Genomic DNA, 16,574 nt, shown 5'->3' with positions numbered 1-16,574 from the left:
TTTGTGGCTGGAGGGATGGGGACACAGACCCAGTCCGTTTGTTACAGCTATATCACCACCCGAGAAGTGCAACAATTGGCCGACCGGGCCCTTTACTCCCTCTGAGAGTGGCAGGCAGCCTGCAAAGGCCAACCCGGGGACGGTCGGGCGTAGGTTTTTTACAGTTAAACGCCGGTAGCAGCGATTCCCAGGCAGCAACATGTGGGAATCCGTCGTCAAATTATAAAATAAGTAGCCCCCCCATGTGTGTTTATGTGTGTTTACGCGCTTGGAAGCGGGACTGATAGAAAGAAGAGGAGTAAGACAATTTAATTGAGTCCGCAAACAAAAATGGCAGCGCCGGCACGGGAAAAGGAAAGCCGTTCGAAGTCCACCCAAGTCCTGTTCTGTTCTCGTAGGTAACAGAGATGTACGGAGAGCCCAAGAAGACTAATGCGTGAGAAAGAGGGAGTTGCTCACAGGAGCACACGCCTCTCGTGACGTCAATACAGCACGACGGTGCAGCTCCCTGTACACGGAAGGGAAAAGTGGCCTGAGCGAGTGAAAGAGTCCTGTGTACCTGACGCTAGCGGTAGCGGCGAGCGTGCGCTTATATGCAAGAATTAGACCAGGTGGACCGGTGATTGCGTGGATGGGCATGTTGGCGTTGAGTAACGGGGCGAATGTTCATAAGAGTGCCGGTTATGCGTGCGTGCGTGCGTGTCGCAAGATCGACATATAGGAGAGCAAAAAGAGAGGAACCGACGAGTAGGGAGAGAAAGGAGGAGGAGAAAGGTATGAGAGAGATGAAGAGGGGAGGGAACAGGCGAGCATCTCTCCCTGCGCGGTTGATCATGGGACAGGTGCGCCTACCTTGCCGAGCTTTCGGGAAAGTGGCACGTGCGGCGTTGAAGCACAATGCGCGGCAGAGCAATCGGGTTATTTTTGTTGGTTGGTTTGGCAGAAGCGCCACAAAGAACGGTGAAACGGATGTCATACAGAAAGTGGGCAATGGAGGAAAGAGAGGGCGCGGCGGCCTCTGACGTGATGAATAACATCCTTCGGAGAGATGCCCTCACTGCGGGGCGGCGGCGCACTGAGTGTCGAGTTCGAGTGCCAGTTGCTTGGATATTCCTCAGCTGACAAGAATGAAATGAATCGGTGAGGAAGATGCGGACAGGAAGAGAACGCCAAACCAAAGCATAGCAAACAAGCACAACGCCAGCAAGCAGCGCGCTTCCAGCTGCACACGTCATCGACGCGAAGAGATGCTGCAGGCAAAAATATAGAGAGACCGCGGTATGTGCGACGCACATTGATCAAGCCCACTCCCGCGCAGTGCTCACCACGTCAAACGTGAGCCTTCCGCTCGGGTGAGCGATGTAGTTCTGTGAGCCTGCGACGCGGTCGCCGAGTCCAGTCCACCGTATCGTCCGCTGCCGTGGTACAGTTGTGTGAAGTGTTTCTGGCCACTGCCATCTGGTCGGCGCCGGCGAGGTATGCGAAACAGGTTCGGCACAATCAGCGACTCAATGGAATCGAGCGTCTCGCCCTGGGCGATGCGGGCACAGCAGGCCTCCAGGAAGTCGATCTCGAAGCGACTCAGCGGAAATGATGAGACCCACACATCTGCTGGCGGTTGGTACTGCTGCTGCCGTCGCTCAGCGACGGAGGCGTACTCCATCACTTCGAATAGGCTGCGATAGAAGCCAGCGCGATATAGGTAAGGCGCAAGGAGGTCGACGCCTTGCAGCACCAGCGTGCCGTCGGGGACCAGCTCCATCGACACACTAGAAGACGCCTCGAAGCGGCGGACAAGGTTCCAGTTGCCCTTTGCGTTGTGCCCGCACTGCTGACAGGCCTGCACCAAGCCATCTTCCACCTTCACCCGCGGCGCCCCGCATTGGGTGCAGTGTAGCACCCAGAGCCGGATTTGACTAGGCAACGCCTGCAGTCCGTCGTGCCGGCCCTCAACAAAGTGCACGACAACGACGCCTCCGTCATCCTGAGAAGCAGAAACAGAAGGCGGCGTCTCTGCTGCTGCCTCAGCCTCAGCAGTCAGCATGGTAGCTTTCTCTACCTTGACCTGTACGAGTCGGGGCAGACCGGCTCGGCGTTCCTCACCGGTGCTCGACACCTCTGATCTCGCTTCTGGAGCTGCAGGCGATATACTGCGAGGGCGACGCGAGCCGACCGATGAAACCGCTGCGTATGTGCTGTTGGAAGCGTCCGGCGTGGCGGTAGGGTGCCTCTGCACCACGACATCATCGTCGCCGTCCACCACATCCTCAAAGTAGGTCTCGTAGTCTCCTTGCGTCGCGTCCACCACCTCCATGATCGTCTCTTTGCGCCTCTCACGGGTCGTGTCGCCATTGCGGAGGGCACCGTCTGGCTCCAACATCACCATGTGTGTGCCGCCTGGCATCTGATCAATGACACTCTTCATCCAGAGGTCCACCTCCAGCGAGGAGGAAATGACGCGGCGCTCGCACACCGGGCACGGCCCGACCGGGTCACGCATGGAGCGACATTTGCTCAGCATCACAATCCACGAGTCTAAGTCGCAGCACTGCAGGTGGTTACACTCCTTACTGCGCACGGGATAGCGCATGGGGAGGCGAGAGTAGGGGCACAGCAGTGAAAACTCTACCGAGGCAACCATGAGCTCGTCGTCTTCGTCATCTTCTGCGTTAGGCGTGTGCTGCGACTTCGACCGCCGTGTATCCGTTGGTGATGTGCCCCAGTCACCCGTCGCGGTGCGAGATGTGCGGGACGCGCGCCGACGCGATACCCACTCCTCCCCAAAGGCCACACGTAGCGCTCGCTGCTGATGAGCGTGCAGCTTCCCTGCCGACTCGCAACTCCCATCTCGCGATGCCTCGAGGTCGCTGATGATACGCCTCCGCACCTCTTGGAGCGTGCTAGAGACGTCTCCGGCCGTGGCGCTGTGTTGCTGCTGCTGCTCGTAGTGCTCACCGTCACCGTTTGGGTGAGAAGGGTTCAACTGCCCCGAGGCGGAGGAGGACCAGTGCTGTTGTCGTGGCCGTTGGTGGAGCTGTGGGTGGTAAGCCACACCAGAGCCGTGCCCGCTAGAGGAAACGCCATGGCCCCCACGCGGGATGTCAGAGAGCGGTGTCGGCGCTGCATTCGAGAATGAGCCAACGCGGTAACCACCACCACCACTGCTTCGGTGAGCACTGGCAGCGTCAAAGAAACTCGCGATGGAAAAGTGCTCTCGCGAGTTTGATGCGTCCGCCGCTGCAGACGTAGACAGAGACGACGACAGCGATGGCGGTAGTGGTTGGCGGTGTCGGCTGCTTGCTTTCGACGGCATGCAGTCAGTGCTGACTCCCTTCTTTCTTTGAAATGCGCCGCTTGGCGTCAAACAAAGGCCGTTTATCTGAGTCGCTACTCAGCTGACAGGAAGACACTGCTACTCGTGTACACAGCCACGGAGGGTGCGTATGTGCGTGTGTGTAGCGCTCAGAGGGACAAGGAGAGAATGAGATGCAAAAGATGGTCCATAAACCTCTGCCAGACACAGCCGAGTGGCGAGTCGCTGTGCTGAAGTGCTGCCACAGCAGGCAATCCGGAACGTGTCTATAACACTTGGCTACTTTCTTTGGTGGTGATTGTGTTTGCTTCATATAAAAAAGATTTCTATGGAAACGTGCTCGTGATCGAAAGCGCCTGGGTGTGGAGAGGGGAAGACACTGTGTGTGTGTGTGTGTGTTGCCTCTTTGCAGTTGGGGGAGAAGCCGAGGAGAGATAAACGTTCCTGTGATACCAAAGGACACAGATGCTTCTCGCTTCGCCACAAACTGCACTCTCCGTGTTGGTAGACGGAGAGAGAAAATCAGAGAAAGAAAAAGGCGATGTGGGGTGCACCAGCTCTTCGTGCCCCCTCCTCAGCCCACGTGGGGAAAAAAAACACGAAATGTGCCTGGCAGTAGTTCTCCGCAGGACTCTTCAGGCTATTGTTCTTGTGCGTGCGACCATGTGCACGCACTTTGCATCGCACAGCCTCCCCTTTCTACTCAAGTGAAAGAAAAGGGGGGTGAAAGAGGGCGTGGCAGTCGCACAGACGTAAAATATGCGGGGGTAGTGCGTGTGTAGGTGTGTATGAATGAGAATGAGGAGGCGAAGGAGAAAGAGAAGGAAATAAAGGGAGCAGAGGCGTGGGGGGGAAGAACACGAGGGAAAGGACGTTGAGAGACCAGGTATACGCAAGGGAGAGTCACAGAGGTATTGCACATACGTGTACGCTTCTGGGTGTGTATGTGACTACGGATGCCCTACCTCAAGAGAGAGTGAAACACGTTTGGTGCCCCCCTCCTCTCCCCTCGATGCATTTTTGGTTTTCGCTTCTGTGTGTTGCTGTCGCTGTTGTGAATAACACAGGCGGCGAGAGAGAGGGGCTCTGTGTGTGTGTGTGTGTGCGGGAGTTTGAATAAACGGTGCTGGTCGATACCTTTGAGGGGTGTGTAGTGAAATCTACACCTGTGATCAGTGGATAGAGAGGGAAGGAAAGAGGTGCAGGAGACTCTCTCTCTCTTGGCGCTCTCGGAGCGAGCCGGTGGGTCTCTTCCCCACGTTGTGCTCTCGACGCATACGTCCATATAGCCGGACAAGATGAAACGAGGAGGAGAAGCACTTTCGGCTTCAAGTCCCTCAGTCGTACCGCAACGCGTACACCCAACGGGCGTGCTGAAAGGCGTACACAAGAAGCCCCACCGACCAGAGCGCATACAGAGAGTTCATCATGGACGGCGCAAGTAGCTGAGGGGTCCGCATCGCGTGCAGAAGGTATTGTGCGGACGCAGACGTGGCTGCGGCGCACATGTATACTCTAGACAGCTTTGCGTCGTACGGATACATGACGACAGCCGCACCGCTGATGCATGTGTTAATAGCGCCGGTTAAGAGCATCACTCGACGTCGGCTGCCGTACCAGCACGCGATCGAGCCGCAGGCATTCAGTATAGAGAACGCGCCCGCGCCGACTACGAAGGGGACGTAGATCATTTTCCGACAATTTAGCTTCAAAGGCGTGGCTGTGTATGTGTGTGCCCCTGCGCCTCTTCTCCGTTTTGAATAGCAAAGGAAATCAAAAGATGAAGTAGGGAGCGGGAAGGTGCAGGTGAAGATGCGAAAAAAAAAAATAAAGCAAACGAGGGCGCTGGAGAGTCGCGTCGTGGATGCTGAGCGTTTGGGGTAGTGAGAGCGTGGCAACGAAAAGACAACGGAGAAGAGAGAGAAAACTCTGATAAGGTGTGCGTGTGAGAGAGGAAGAGAGAGGCGCAGTGTGATAAGACCGTCCTCGTGAGCGCCTCCGCTGCACTACCAACCGTACTGCCGTTGTAGCCGCCAAGCAAAACGCAAAACAAGAGAACAGAATAGAGGTGCTCTGTGCTATCGAAAGAAAGAGGTGTGACGACAACAAAGCGAAGTGGCCTGAGTAAGAAAGGGGTCAGCACAATTCGCTCGCCCAACAAGAGAAGAGAATCAACGCACTCTCCAGCGTGATGCTTGCAAAGCAAAGTGGAAAGTCGGGGGCAATCAAAATTGAGAAAATAGGGAATAAGAATATGGTGAAAAAGATACATCAGAGAGAAGCATCACTGCATCACCGCGCTTGGATAATCAGGTGTTGACTATCACGCTGCGTCCTTTTAGCGGCAGAGCTGACTCGCAGCTTTAACACAGACGGCGTCATGGCATTCCTCCTCTTACGCCTCCTACAAGTAATGTGAATAAGCTCATGCGTTTCGCCTAGAACTCTGTGGTTCAGCAGTGTTGTCTACCTCGCATAAGCCATGGGCTTGTGTTTGCATGGGCCTGCGTGGAGACCTGTATCCTGACTTACTTCCCTCTCTCCTCCGCGCAAGCTACGGCCTGACAGTGAAGCAGAGCGCGGCCGCAAGCACGAAAACGAAAGGAAAGAAGAAGAATAAAAAACGTATGTGAGAAAGAAAAGAGGGTCCGCTGCGCACAAGTCCACACAAGAGGCGGGAGGCATCGCACGATTCGTACAGAGAGGGCGCGAAAGCGGGTGTGTACTGGGCGGGAGCGGGGGGAGGGAAGGGGGGAGAGATCGAGATCTCATTCAGCACGCGCACACGTACGCAGTCAGGCGGCAGCACTCACAGTTCTACTATGTGCGCTTCTCTATGTTCAGCAGCGGTGCTTCGCTGTGACCACCGATCGAGGAGAGTAAAGAGCGCAGCGACATACGGCCAGTCCAGGAGTGCGTCACCGTCTCCGGTGACTCTGCCGTGGTAGCGCTCGCGGTGGGTACGGCGGAGGCTGCCTCGTCTAATGCCGCCCGCAAACTTTTCCCGTCGTCAGCACCCCAGCGTCGGCCACTCGACGAACGGCGTCGCCGTCGGCTACCTCCGCTATCGAGAGGAGTACTACTGCTTGCCTCAGTGCCGCTCGGTGAGCACGCCTCGTAGAAAACGAGGGAGCGGCTGGGACTGCTGATGAAGGGAGAAAGACCCTCATCGTTGGCGACAAAGGCTGTCGCCAACGAGTGTCGCTCAGCCGAGATAGCCTTTGTTTTTATCAGGCTGCCACGTTGACACCGGCGAGTGGATGGTGAGCGACGCCTGCTAGTTGAGCCGATGAACACCTCTTTCTCCTCGTCCGCCACCTTGGTTTCTCTCTCCTCCGACCCCGTCACACCGCTGTCCTGGCTTTCCTCGTTGGAATGCAGTTGTGTCTGCATCAACACCCTCTCCTCCTCCCGTTGATGCATAAGGAGGACACTGCGCCGATACGTGGCGCTCGTGTTGCTTTGGGACGAACGCCGGCTGTCGCGCGGAGATCCGCTTCCGGGACTGGCGCTGCTGCCACTCTGCGGGGACCGCTGAAGCAACGCAGAAGCAACGGCGTCGTAGCAGGCGCACGCCTGCCCAAACAGAAGATTGCATCGGTGCCCCTGAGTCACAATGACGTGGAAAGCCAAGGCCACCACCTTGGCAAAGAGTGGTTGCGTACCATCGCGCCAACTCGTCTCCTCCACAGTCCGCCGTGCAAAGCAAAAGTACGGGGCAGCTGCCACAACCTCCGACCGCGTAAGGTCTCGAGCGAGCACCGGCGCATCGAAGCCGCCGTCCGCGACAGCCGGCAATCCTGTCCCCAGTGTTCCGGGTAGCGAAGAGACTGGGCGGTCCTCTTGCGAGCACTGCCGCCGTCTCCATACTGCACTGCCACGCCGCCCATTCGTGAGCTGTGGGGGCTCAAAGACCTCCGGCAGTAACCGATCCGCTAAGAAGCCGAACCATCGCCGTATCGAGTTCGCATTTGCCTGGGCGTGAATCGTGTATTGCAGTAAATCTATCAGCAACGGCAGCAGACCTGCTTCATCTCCGGGCAGAAGCTGCTGCAGCACACGGCGACCGCGTTCGCCATCACGCCGGTCACACTTCGCGGCATCCTTCCTCCCATCCTCCTGAGACGACGTGCAGTGAGAACTCCACGCTCTTCGCGACGACACCGACATCCCTCGGCCGCTGGCGAGTGGAGGGCCGGACATTGACTCCATCATATCCATCAACACATCCATGGCGTGCACCACCATCCCGTAAAAGGCACCGCTGTACGCTGCCCACTGCAGCATGCAATCTGCAGCGTAGAGCTGCAACGACGATAACTCCGCGTATCGCGCATGAGTCTTGGAGAGGAAGCAAATAGCCAAGAGATACAAGCTTATCTCATTCAGCGCGGCTTCACAGGAGGCCCACGTGGTGGAACGCACAACTGCCGACGCAGACGAAGCTGACGAACGAGACGGAGACTCGTCACCGCCGTCCGGCGGACGCAAGTCCGGACACGTGAGTAACATCAGCATGTCGACACACTGACCAATGAGCTCCACTGGGGTAGGCTCACTGTCTAACAGACGTTCAAAGGTTCCAGAAGTCCTGGCTGTGGTGCTCGCGCGGCGCTCCTTCCCGGCAGGCGAGACGGAGTCGACCGACCCTTGACGACTCACCGACCTGGACGTGCCGGCGCGGGATCTCTGGTGCGGGGGTGAGGCGTTGCGCATTGCGCTCTGGCGCGGCCGTTTTGCAGGGCTGCGTGCCGGGGTCGTAGTGGTGGTGTCAGGCACGAGAATGGCCTCCATCGCTGCAGCCATTTCTGCTGCCAGCCTCTCGACAATCCCCTCTGACGCCATCTTGTCCAGTAGCCTCGCCCGCAACTTCGAATTTCCAAAGGCAGACATGTTCGCCAGACCGCACAAGCCTCGTAGCGGTGCCACTCGCATCATGTGAGCAAAACCAGCGCGGCTGGCCACAACATCAGAGATGATACGTTCCTTCTTCTCGCACACAGCCATCTGCAGGCCGTCATAGCGCGCCGAGCACACCGCTGGCGGGAGCGCAGCGTCTAGCAGGAACTCGACCAAGTAACATTCGCGCAGGTAGTCTGCCACATGTCCTTCGATCCCGCAGCTGCACCACAAGCTCTCCAGCTTTTCCATCTCAGCCCGCAGGTTTCGGTTACCGACAACGATGTCTGCGGCTGAGCCGGGGCCGTCACCATACGGGACGTCATCCTCCTCCTCGAGGCGACGCGCAGCGCAGGTAACAAAGGTGAGCAGCAAAAGTGTACGCAAGTTGGTGGAGACACTCTGACAGAAGTTCACAGACGCATTCGCGTACACGAGTAGCGTTCGAATGCACTCGTCCAGCTGCAGCGCCAATCGCCTGTCCGGTCGCTGTGTCGGCGCTGGCGCGGAGGACGAGAACAGGGCTTTACACGTCACGCGAGGCTTCTTTGGAGAGCTGGTCACGGACGCAAGGCTGGGCCTGCGGCTCCCACCAGCTGGTGGCATCGAGGAGCCGGTGCTGCTTGCGCCTGCCAGGTATGGATCTCCGTTCATGAGCGTCGACAGGTAGCCTGGATCTCTCCACACGAGCGCGTAGGCCTGTCGGACAAGCTTAAGCGCATCGGTGGAGACACGCTTGCTCTTTGAGAGCAACTTTGCCTCGAAGATGTTCACAGCTGTGAGAAACAAAGGCACAGAGAGGGGCACATCCAGATCGACGACGCTCGCTGAGGCAAAGGTCGGTGAACCTGTTATGGTGGGTGATGCGGTGGGCATCTTTCTACTCTTGGACGCCGACAGAGAGGAGTCGCCGCTCTTGAGGGTGTCATCCATCGCCGCATCCTCCTTGCCTACGCGAGACGGTGAGTGCCGCGGCGACGTGGAGATGGACAAGTGAGGTGAGCCGCCACCAACACAGCTGCTACTGCTGCCTTCTGGGGGGAAGGGAATGGCTGTGACGTCATCTTCGAGGAAGAGAGGCTGGTGCTGACGAAGCTTGTCCAGAAACCGCTGCAGGCCTACCCGCAGATCTTCCTCCTCTGCAGCAGAGATGCGGATCGGGCTGCGCGCGCGGGACCACGATACCGTGCGCTGTCGCATCACCTGCCGACCATGAACTCGGCGCACAAACGAAACAAATAAAAGAAAGCGATGAGAAAGGAGAGAGGGACGAAGTCAAAAACCTGGCGTGTACAGCTCTTCACTCGTGCAGCGCCACCAACCGAAGTCCACTCAGAGACGAGATGGTGCCAACCACTCTTCAAAAGAGAACTGGATCTCGCCGAAGCACTGTAGCAGGTATGAGTTGGAGATGCGAAGCGCGGCAGCGAAGGAGGAAGGGGGAAACAAGCAAAAGCACCAGAGGAAGCACACGTATCCACATCCAAACCTCACGAGTCGGACAGTGAGCAGAGAGAGAGAGAGAAGGACACTAGCCACAAACACGATAAAGCGCAATATGGAAGACCAACAGCGTGGTGGTGCACAGCCAGCCGCGTAGGAAAAGGGGAAGAAAAAAACAAAAAGGCAGCACACCGCACAATGACGGGTTCTTTTCTGTGCAGGCCCGTACGCACGTATGTGTGTGAGTGTGTGTGCCGGTGTGTGGGTGTTTACCTTGTGGGTTGGGAGTAGTGGTGGTGGTAGTAGTAGTCGTAGCTTCAGGTTTGATAAAGAGAAGAAAACAGTGAAGACAAAGGCCACACAGACTCACTCACTCACACACGCGTGGGGTGGGTGTGTCGCCGTATCCAGGAATACTGTAGATGCGTTTGCGTTTGCGTTTGCGGGGGGGGGGGGGAGCTATGTAGATGTGCATAAATGCAGCGTGTGTGTATGTGTGCCTGTGAGACACGCTGTTGGGTGCAAAAGAACTACGCAGTGTCACAGACGTATCGAAGCTCGAAGAACTACACCACGAGGAAGAGAGAGGGCACACACCCGTGGGTTGGGGCGTGGAAAGTGAGGCAGCCGATTGCACCCGCTCGTTACACGTCCATCACGGAGCGAGAAGAGAAAGCAAAGGAATATTAAAGAAGAGAGACAGTAAACCCCATTGCTTGATGAGTTGGGATGGGAAGGGGGGCGGGGATCGAAGACGCACGGGGGTGTGGAGAGAGACGAACACTGCCGTGGAAAGGGAGGGGGAGAGAGGAGGCAGCTCTGCATATTTCACAGCTCTTCATGGTGACCTCGTGGACAGCGGTGCGTACGGGGAGTTAAGTCGTCTGCCCCAACTTGATCGCACCCACCACACGCACAAGCGAGGTCTCCGTGGGTTCTTCCACTGTAGGACCATTGAATCCACGCGCAGCTACGCGGGCCAATCAGCTCCCAACTAAATCCGTGTGGAAGCATGTGCGCACTTTGGGTGTGTATGGGTGTCCCTCTGAGTGAAGCACGCACGCACGCACACACACACACACACACACACTACTGTAGATATACCCCTACGCACTTCTTTCGGCTGTTGAGAGAAAGTGTGGAAGAGACGCAAAGAGAGAGAGAACAGCATACAAGGAGAAAAGAGGAGACAAAGCAAAATTCCAGCACAGTACCCTCTCCCCTCCAATGACATACACACACGAATGCACACAGCTGAATCGGGAAAAGAAGGATAGATGACTCTACAAGGAAGGAAGGAGAAATGGTGCGCCCAAGCCACTTTCAGGCTAGCACTCAACAGCAGAAACAGAGCATCGTTGACTACCGCGATGAAATTCGCAAAGGCCCCGTGCGGAGTAGGAAAACTTGCATTAACTGAGCACAAGCAGATGCCCTTTCACTTGGCGTCACTTCCTCGTGTAGGGCTGTGAAGCGCTCTCCCCTCCCCATCTTTGGTGTGGCCACGGCTTCCTTAAGTGTTTACGTGATGAGGCACGTCTTCTCTCGTTCTCAGGGGGGTTGCTAGTGTTCAAAAGAACGCTGGAGTTGGCTCGTCCTCGAGCATGCGACGGCGGCGCTCCTGCTCTTCGGTGCGCTGCATCCACGAGCGAAACAGCACCGCCTGCACCACCTTGTCCAGTGCATGCAGGTACTCAACATGAGTGCCCAGGACGTCTGCCTGGCCGCTGTCACTCTCAGAGTGTGCCGCAGCCTCCACCGACTCTCCACGGGCTGGAGAGGGCCCCTTGTATGGGATACCCAGGTACCGGCACATGTGGAGGCAAGACTGGTGCGAAAGGCAGAAAGCGAGCAGCTCGCCTGCTTCGACCAGGAGGGTTTGTGAGAAGCGTGGCGCGCCGAGCGGCCCCACGCCAGAGGAAACCACCTGCTTGCTATCAAACGTCTGCTTGCAGGTGGGGCACGTGATGCTGACACTAGACGCAACAACGTCCGCCTCGAGCCAGCCTCCGCAGTCCTGGCTGGGGCAAGCCACAAACGTGCGGCGCTGCACACCTTTGTAGTGTCGAAGAAGCGCTGTCAATGCGTCCTCCATCGCCTGCAGCACCTCCTCCGACCCACGCGGTGTATTCTCTGCGGAGAGAACCGATACCGCATTCGCTCCATCACGGTACACCAGCACACGGCAGCCCCGGCCCATGAGCCACAGGGAGTCTCGCCATCGGTTATGCTCCTCGTCCGCCTCCCGCAGCCGGAAGCCGTTCAGCAGCAAGTCCTCATCGTCGACCCCGCCCAGCGCAGGTTGATACACAGTGACTACCTTGATAAAGCGGTGCAACTTGCACTGAAATCGCCACCAGAACTCGTCAGGGAGGAGGTTGAACTCGAGCCGCACCCGAACGCCGCGGTGAAACAAGACGGGTGCCAACTTCTTCAGCGACTGCGGTGTTTCGAGTGGTGAGAGTGAGGGGACGTAGTAGCGAGTGATCTTCTGTGACTCGACGACCGGACGACCAACACTAGGGTTCACAGGTACCTCCTCCACAAGCACCTCAAACTCGTCGCACTCTACCTCAACTGGGTAAATGAGCTGCATCGACTCTAGTAGCTCCAGGCACATGGTGATGTCTGCGTCGTCCGGTGGATGCCGCAGGAAGTCGGAGAGGGGCTTGTGGAAGAGAACACGTGCCAGCGGCCATCGCAAGTAGCCCTTCCGCATCAGGCACATGTCGGCCATCTCGGCGTTGCTCACCAGGTACTCGAGGCCACCAATCATACTGCGCATGTGCAATGGGGTGCGCAGGAGGTGGGCATAGGAGAAGAGTGAGGCAGACATCCGGTTCAGCCAGCGAGGGTAGAGAACGATGAGGAGGTTGTCCTCCATTGAGTACTGGTTGAAGAGGTAGATAATGTCCCAGCTGTGCATGAGGCGCGCGACCTGCAACAGCTCCCTCTCCGACTCAATGCCGACGTTCACCGCCATCTGCACAAACTCTCCTAAGCGCATCAGTAACTTAAACGGATGGCGCCGCTTCATATCCTCAAGGCTCTCTATCAGCTTGACGTGACGTCCGGGCACCACCGCAGCGGGGTATTCGCGGTCCGCAAAGCAGTCCTCCTTCACCACCATCCCGAGATACTTCAGCAGACCGCTAATCTTCTGGCCAGAGAGGTGTCGCAGCGCGTTTCCAGCGGCGATGATAAGACGTGTCTTGCACGAAACAGCGAAGTTGCCGACAATGACCCGGCGCGCGTCACGCATCTGCGCCAGGTGCAATAACGTCTGCTCCTTTGAGGGGGAAGAAGCACCCCCGACTGTCGTGGATGAGGAAGTCAACGCCGGCGTCCCCGGTGTCGGCGCCGCCGTTGCGTTGGATGCAGCGATTAGGTCATCAATATACGAGCGGAGCTTTCCCTCGACCTTGTTGAGGATCATCTCGACACTCCGCTGTCCCTGCACGCGAAGCTCATCGAGGTGAGTGGCCACTAGCACGATACGGGCATGTGGGTACTTGGCGAACACCTCCGCAATCCACCGCTGCAGTCGCTTCTCCTCGCGCGCGTTGATGCCACTACTTTGGAAGTCCTGCTCCACAGCCGAGAGCTTCCAGACCAGAAGAAAGATGGAGCGCTCCGTTAGGAAATACGTGTGTGAGTGGTAAGACTCCTGCCCCGCAAAGTCGGAAAGGATTAAGTGAACAGTCTCGCTGTCGATCGTCATGGACTTCTCCTGTACTTCGACACCGGTGGTTGTGCGCACATCTGGAAGGTCCTTGAAGAAAAACGGTTCAGACTCAAAGCACTTGCGCAAGGATGTCTTGCCCACTTCCTGGTAACCCAGCAAGGTGATTTTGCGGCGGTGCACCTGCTGGCTGCGGAATCGAAGCCGGGGAACACTCTGCACCAGCTTCATTATCCCGCGCGGGTGATGAGTATCTGCAGTGGTCGCTGTCGCGGAGAACGATGAGCTGTGCGCCTCGTCACGAGCAGCATTCTGCAGTACATACCGAGCCATCAGACTTTGACCCTTGGTCTGCTCTCGCATCTGAAGGAGATGCTGTTGCAAATCGGAAAGTTGTTGGGCACCGCTGCCTATCCCGCCGCTCGTCACCGCTACGGCAGCCGGTTGCACCACAGCAGCAGGAGGGACAGATTCATGCACACCCAGCATCACTCTGCCGCGAGTGATGGGGAGATCGTTGACAGCACGGGGTTCTGCAGACGTGTAGAGCACCCTTCCCTGAACCACTGGGCCTGGCCCTGCCTCTCTCGCGGCAGACGGCACGACAACAGCGGTGGCGATCGTTGAAGGGTCTACGTGTGCCGCGGCGGCGGTCGACGACACCACCGACCTGATCTCTACCATTTGTGCTTGTGTCGGTGCCTTGGGTGGGGGTGACTCAGTCTCACCATCCCCAGTACCGGCTGCCGCATGTGGCAGCGCGCTGGCCTCGTTGGCGCCGAAGCAGCGAAGTGGGGTCTTCCTGTCGTCAAGGTCATCATTGCGAGCGGGGAGGGCAGTGTGAACCTCCTGCACCACGTTGGTCTTCGGTGGAGGAGGTTGAGTTATCGGCGCTTCATTCGTCGCTGTCGGTTGCACTGAAGGCGTCTCTAGAATGCCATCGCCGTTCGTGTGAAACATGTTCAGATCCTCCCTCCTGCTGTCGATTACTTTGCCTTTTTCCTGTGTGTGTTGGGGTCCCAATGCTGGAGACTCTGTGAAAAGAGCGCAAAAGAAAAGGCAGACGAGACGAAACACAAAAGGCAAAGCGCCACGAGAGAGAAAGAGGGAGGTAAGCGAAAAGAGAAACGAAGGTAGTGGTACAGACCGCGCTTAGGTATAGGTAGGTTAGTACGTGGGTGTCTGTGGCTGTATATACGTATGTATATCTCTGTGCGGGTGTGCGGATGAATGTTTGGCACGCGTTGTCGTGTTATTCCACTCCTCTGTGCCAGTGCAGGAAGAGCAAAAAAGACGTTGGCAGTTGCACGCTCTAATCCACGGTGCCTATGCGACCGCTACGCGCGAAGGGCAAGCCCTGCGGCGGATCTATATGCGATGTGCAGCACTGGTAATGGGCGAGGAAGAAAAAACGATGGAGTAACAAGCTTAAAGCGACGTGATCAGCGGGAAATGTTTGCTTTAAATGTCAAAGGATGCCGTGTAGTGGGTTGATTGGCAGGCCATATGGAGTGCTGACGGCGCCGATGCAGCTGATCGGAGTGAGAGAGACGAGAGGAAAACTATTCATTGTCTGTTGGGGTGCGCCCATTGGCGGTGCTGGGACAGCGGTAAACGGCAGCGCACCGTCTTTGCGACCTGTCAAATACAAAACAGAGCTTCGTACAGGCAGCAGAGTGTTGTTCTCCATTTTGCAACGTTGCCACGGTTCCTCACGCGTACAACGAACAGTGTACGGCTCGAGAGCCACCCTCGCTCTAATGAGAACGGCGACAGTGCCGAGGATGATGCCTTTACGACGGTATACCCCCGCCCCCTCCCCTCTCCCTGCCTTCACCTCCTCGCCGCTGCTGCTGCTGCTGCTGCGGGCAACAGATTCTCTTTTTTACAGTGAACGTTAGTCATTAAGGGTAATGGAACGTTGATTGGCGTACAGGGAGAGGAAAGGGAGCACAAGGGAAACGAGAGAAAAGAAAGGGAGAGCCCACAGGAACAGCCATCCATCCATCCATCCTCTTACTTTTCTTTGGCAAGCGGGAAGCGTGCTCCGTAGAAAGTGCAGAGAAGGGGGAACCTCAAACACACGTCAGGTTCACACGCATACACATGAGCTGAGAGTGGAAGATGAGTGTAAAGAGCCATCGCAATAGAGAGTAGAGAGAGGCCCCCGGCGCGGTCATATCGGTCTCCCTCTCCCTCCTGTACATTCGTGTGTGTGTGTGTGTGTCTGTCGCTGTCATGACAGACTCTCCATCTTTCTCTCGCGACTCTCTCTCCCCTCGCCCTCCTCCCCCCTTCCCATTGAGCCCACTGAGCACATGTGCACAACACGAACAAAAAGACCCGCTTACCCACGAAGTGATCTCCTTCACATGTACACATACGTATGCCGAGCATGGCATGCACACACACACACACACACACACGCAGCCTCAAAGGCACAGAAACGACAGTCAGAGAGGAAAATCAGCGGCAGGAGAGAAAACGAGTGAGTGAGTGAGTTCTCAGAGGTGCGCACAGGCGCTGAAAGCAAGGAGACCAGGAAAGAAGACAACGAGACGCGGTCAACCTGGAGATGGCGTATGATGGAGACGTACTACATTCACATGAGCTGGACCACTTTACCTTTGCTTTATAGCCATACCCCGACCCCGCCCCACACCCCTCACATGGAAGCCAACGACATCTTTTACTCCTTCTCACCTCACTGTACCATTGCTGTGATTCTGCTAGCTTCTTCCTCGTGCCTTCCTCTCCCGCACATAACGCAAAACAGGAGAAAGGGAGAAAGAAAAGACAGCACGCGCGCATTGCCCACACACTCGCACAGATACACTGCAGGAAACACGCAGTCAAAGAGTCAGATAGAGAAGCGCACAGACACGTCTTCCGCTAGAGAACCAAGTCAGACGCAAGTAGACGCTAAAGAAACAGAAAAGTAACACAAAACGGGGAAGAAGACGGTGACAACGGAAGGAGATTGACAAGTTGCGAGACGTACACGCGCCGGGTCACACACGCGCCTATCAGCGGTGGTATGCCGTGTGCTGAGTAATAGTGTCGCTCTTCCGCTCTACAAACGTGCAGGCGGCAAAACGTGGTGCCGTCTGTCTCTCCCATGGTACGGATACGCCTCACGCCTCTCCATCTCTTTGCCCCCACCCCCTCCTTCCTCCTTACCCTTACCAGACACTCTCTTCCCTCTTAGGGGAGATGATTACGTGGCAAAGTAGAAAG

General features: G+C 56.9%; 4 protein-coding genes across 4 annotated transcripts; all 4 read right to left on the bottom strand.

Annotated features, from left to right (window-relative positions):
* Window positions 1-1,321: 1,321 nt before the first annotated feature.
* LBRM_32_3370 (conserved hypothetical protein) lies at window positions 1,322-3,313 on the bottom strand (the record flags this gene model as incomplete). The annotated part of the gene is made up of 1 exon (XM_001567638.1): window positions 1,322-3,313. The coding sequence occupies one exon, from the start codon at window positions 3,311-3,313 to the stop codon at window positions 1,322-1,324; it is 1,992 nt and encodes a 663-aa protein (XP_001567688.1).
* Window positions 3,314-4,650: 1,337 nt separating this feature from the next.
* Window positions 4,651-5,004, bottom strand: LBRM_32_3360 (conserved hypothetical protein; the record flags this gene model as incomplete). Its single annotated transcript, XM_001567637.1, has 1 exon — window positions 4,651-5,004. One exon carries the CDS (start codon window positions 5,002-5,004, stop codon window positions 4,651-4,653), a length of 354 nt encoding a protein of 117 aa, XP_001567687.1.
* Window positions 5,005-6,133: 1,129 nt separating this feature from the next.
* On the bottom strand, window positions 6,134-9,412 carry LBRM_32_3350 (conserved hypothetical protein; the record flags this gene model as incomplete). The annotated part of the gene is made up of 1 exon (XM_001567636.1): window positions 6,134-9,412. One exon carries the CDS (start codon window positions 9,410-9,412, stop codon window positions 6,134-6,136), a length of 3,279 nt encoding a protein of 1,092 aa, XP_001567686.1.
* A 1,813-nt stretch (window positions 9,413-11,225) lies between these two features.
* LBRM_32_3340 (conserved hypothetical protein) lies at window positions 11,226-13,700 on the bottom strand (the record flags this gene model as incomplete). The annotated part of the gene is made up of 1 exon (XM_001567635.1): window positions 11,226-13,700. The coding sequence occupies one exon, from the start codon at window positions 13,698-13,700 to the stop codon at window positions 11,226-11,228; it is 2,475 nt and encodes an 824-aa protein (XP_001567685.1).
* Between the last annotated feature and the right edge of the window lie 2,874 nt (window positions 13,701-16,574).

The sequence above is a fragment of the Leishmania braziliensis genome, chromosome 32, assembly GCF_000002845.2.
Source record: "Leishmania braziliensis MHOM/BR/75/M2904 complete genome, chromosome 32".
Taxonomy (NCBI): domain Eukaryota; phylum Euglenozoa; class Kinetoplastea; order Trypanosomatida; family Trypanosomatidae; genus Leishmania; species Leishmania braziliensis.
Note: the sequence above shows the minus strand (reverse complement) of the source record. Positions and strands in the feature narration are given on the sequence as shown.